The sequence below is a fragment of the Poecilia reticulata genome, linkage group LG20 (assembly GCF_000633615.1).
Source record: "Poecilia reticulata strain Guanapo linkage group LG20, Guppy_female_1.0+MT, whole genome shotgun sequence".
NCBI classification, from domain to species: domain Eukaryota; kingdom Metazoa; phylum Chordata; class Actinopteri; order Cyprinodontiformes; family Poeciliidae; genus Poecilia; species Poecilia reticulata.
Genome location: NC_024350.1, coordinates 25,779,388 through 25,782,736, shown reverse-complemented (window position 1 = coordinate 25,782,736; position 3,349 = coordinate 25,779,388). Strand labels below are relative to the sequence as shown.

Genomic DNA, 3,349 nt, shown 5'->3' with positions numbered 1-3,349 from the left:
CATGCTAGCATCCTTATCTCATAGCTAGCATCCTTATCTGTCATTCTAATGAACAACCCTTCAAATAAAGTGTTACTGAAAATGAGTTGTTTTTTTGCGACACCCTCACAACAACATTGCACTGATTAAATAACTGATTAAAATAGAAACTCAGGGATCAACTGAACTGCATCTAAAAACGCAAACATTCCAAACCAACAGAAGTCAGTGAAAACTGACCTCAGATGTTTTCGTTTTTCAGCTCCATCATCAACATTCCCGGAGAGTCGACTCTGAGGCGGGACTTCCTGCGCCTCCAGCTGGCCAATAAGGAGCGGTCGGAGCTGATCCGGCGCCAGCAGCTGGAGCAGCAGCAGAACGAGGAGCACAAGCGCCAACTACTGGCTGAGAGGCAGAAACGCATCGAGGAGCAGAAGGAGCAGCGGCGGCGGCTAGAGGAGGTAGCTTCTCGTTTTTAAAGTCACAGTCCGGCTAATAATAGATGTTCCACATAAAAACTCATAATCCTAGCAAGACGAATGAGCCCAATTACTGGTCGCCTGCTGCTATTGTAATTTGTGGAAAGCCACCTCAGATGTGGGAGAAAGCACACCTGTGTTGTTGGCGGCTCAGCGAATCAGAATGCCTCAGAGACAAACACACAGCTGACCCTGTGAAAACGTTCCCACCCACAGCAGCAGCGCCGGGAGCGGGAGCTGAGGAAGCAGCAGGAGCGGGACCAAAGGAGGCGCTACGAGGAGATGGAGCAGCTCCGGCGGGAGGAGGAGAGGAGGCACGCCGAGAGAGAGCAGGTAGGAGCACACCTGGATGAGCAACCTGAGGGAAAACATGTCAGAAAACACTAAGAGCTGCAAGGAATAGCAGCTCTTATCATTGTGCTGTAGGAACATGGTGAAGCATTGGTTAACTTAAATAAGTTTTGTAATAAATAAATTTTTCAGCAGTCTTACAAAAAATTAGAAATACATCAGAATCTAAATGACTCAATTTTCAGTGCTTAGAAAAATAAAACCTTAAAGGAGTTAAAGGAACTGTTAGCACAATGTAGCTAGTCTTAAAATTATGAAGTCGTAACAATATAAAAGTAATGACGAAATGAAGAAAGTCATAAAATGACCAGAAAATCAAAGCAGTTGGTCTGCTGAGGCAGTAGCATTAGCATTTTAGCATTAGCATTTGCATCAGAGTATTACTTTTAGTATTAAGATTCAAATAATATTATTAGCATACCTTGAATAGTGGTGATGGCGTTATTGTTAGCATACTAACAATGAAATAACAACGATGAGGGCAGTGGTACTACGATGCTAAAAGCAGTATTAGCATTTTTACTATTAGCAGTTACTGTTAACATTGTGATTCTAATATTGTTATTGTGCTCTGGCCATTATTGGTGTAGTCTTTTTGATAGCATTAGCATGCTAATGTGAACAGCAGGATGCTAATATTATTGTTGGTATTGCAAAGGTAATATTAGCATTAGCATTAGAATATTAATAGTAGCATTAGGATTCAACTATTAGCGTTAGCATGCTTTGAACAATAGCAGTAAATAGCCAATGATTGTTGTTATTGTTAGCATGACATAAGGATATTAGCTATGACATAATAATGCTAGTTATGAATAAGGATGCTAGCATGCTAACTGTGAGATAAGGATGCTAGCTATGAGAAAAGGATGCTAGCATGCTAACTGTGAGATAAGGGTTATAGCTATGAGATAAGGATGCTAGCTATGAGATAAGGATGCTAGCTATGAGATAAGGATGCTAGCTATGAGATAAGGATGCTAACTGAGATAAGGATGCTAGCATGCTAATTGTGAGATAAGGGTTCTAGCTATGAGATAAGGATGCTAGCATGCTAGCTATGAGATAAGGATGCTAGTATTTTGGCTATTTGAACAGTAAAACCCGCATTATTGATTTTAATAACATTGTGTAACACAGGTTGGATGTTTTCCTGACAGTTTCTGTCACAAAGTGTTAAACAACATGAAACCCCAACATTCAGTGGACGTTATAACCGATCCTGGCTCTGACGATGCTGTAAACCGTCATTGAAGATGTTGTTGCTGAGACCGTTTGTTAAATAACGGGCCTGATGGAGATTCAGACGCTGTGAGAGGGGAAGGGAGCGGCGCTTTTCTGCAGCTATGCCTCATTAACATTCACTATTTCAGATAATAACATCTTCTCCTCAAAGCTGCTTTATTACGAGCTGCTCTGTTCTCTAATTACAGCCCCCTGCTGCTTCGCTCATTTGGTTTTTCATCTGTTTCTGAATAACTCTCTAATTTAACACTCCTTTATGAATCTACTTTTGTCTGCCTTCCTTCTTTCTATTTTCCCCTCCACTATTTCCTGCTCTGCTGATGTCACTGGTTGCCTGGGGCTCTGATTGGCTTCTGTCCCGCCTGGTCGTTCTCTGATTGGCCGCGCCCGCTGCGTGCTCTGATTGGCTAGGAGTATATCCGTAGACAGCTGGAGGAGGAGCAGAGGCAGCTGGAGATCCTGCAGCAGCAGCTCCTGCAGGAGCAAGCCTTACTGCTGGTAACGCAACATGCAGACACACACGGCTGGTTCTGGAGGCCCGACCCGCCAGGACCGGCGCTGCTGGAACCTTCAGGAAGGGACATCCAGAGCTGGGGAGGCCAAACTTGGTGCCCTGGGGCCAAAACTGGTCAAATTCATTGAATAAAAATTATTCTACCTGCTCATCAATTAACCAATTTTTAATTAAATCATTGAAGATCCAAAACATACAGAGGGATTTGGACTGTTGCCTTTAAAAAAGAAAAGCAGACTATCTATGTTTCCCATTTTGCTCAAAGCGATTGTGTTTGTGGGCCAAATAAAATCATTTCAAGGGCCACAAATGGCCCCCGACCCGCACTTTGGACACCCCTACTGCACAGTTCTTTTTAGGATTTTGTGATTCATGCATGAATTTTAGACATATTTACCACGTGAGCTGCTGCCTCAACATCCTGATAAACAGGATGTTGAGGCAGCAGTGGAGTGGAAGTGAGAAATGCTGCCACCTGCAGGCGGGAGTTAGCATCACATGTTTTTGTGATTGTTTCTGATTATTTTCATGAAAAATTTGCAGTAAATGCAGAAAAAAGTGGGAATCTGTTGATTGTTTTGTGAATTTCTGCAAGTGAACTGGAGGAACTGATTGATTGATGTGGTTTACAGACTGAAAGTGTTTAGATTTGAATTATAAAATAATATTTAAGAGCCTGGAGGTTTTATCTAAGATAATAAAAAGCAACACCTCCGTCTGCAGGAGTACAAGAGGAAGCAGATCGAGGAGCAGCGGCAGGCGGAGCGGCTGCAGCGGCAGC

At 42.8% G+C, this 3,349-nt stretch overlaps 1 protein-coding gene across 1 annotated transcript in view; it reads left to right on the top strand.

The window, feature by feature from the left end:
- LOC103457030 (TRAF2 and NCK-interacting protein kinase-like) overlaps window positions 1-3,349 on the top strand; it is a 62,542-nt gene that overhangs the window by 37,170 nt on the left and 22,023 nt on the right. Inside the window, exons 11-14 of the mRNA XM_017301788.1 lie at window positions 242-440; window positions 675-791; window positions 2,466-2,552; window positions 3,292-3,344. Of these exons, the coding sequence (XP_017157277.1) occupies window positions 242-440; window positions 675-791; window positions 2,466-2,552; window positions 3,292-3,344 (456 nt within the window). The remainder of the gene's footprint in view (window positions 1-241; window positions 441-674; window positions 792-2,465; window positions 2,553-3,291; window positions 3,345-3,349) is intronic.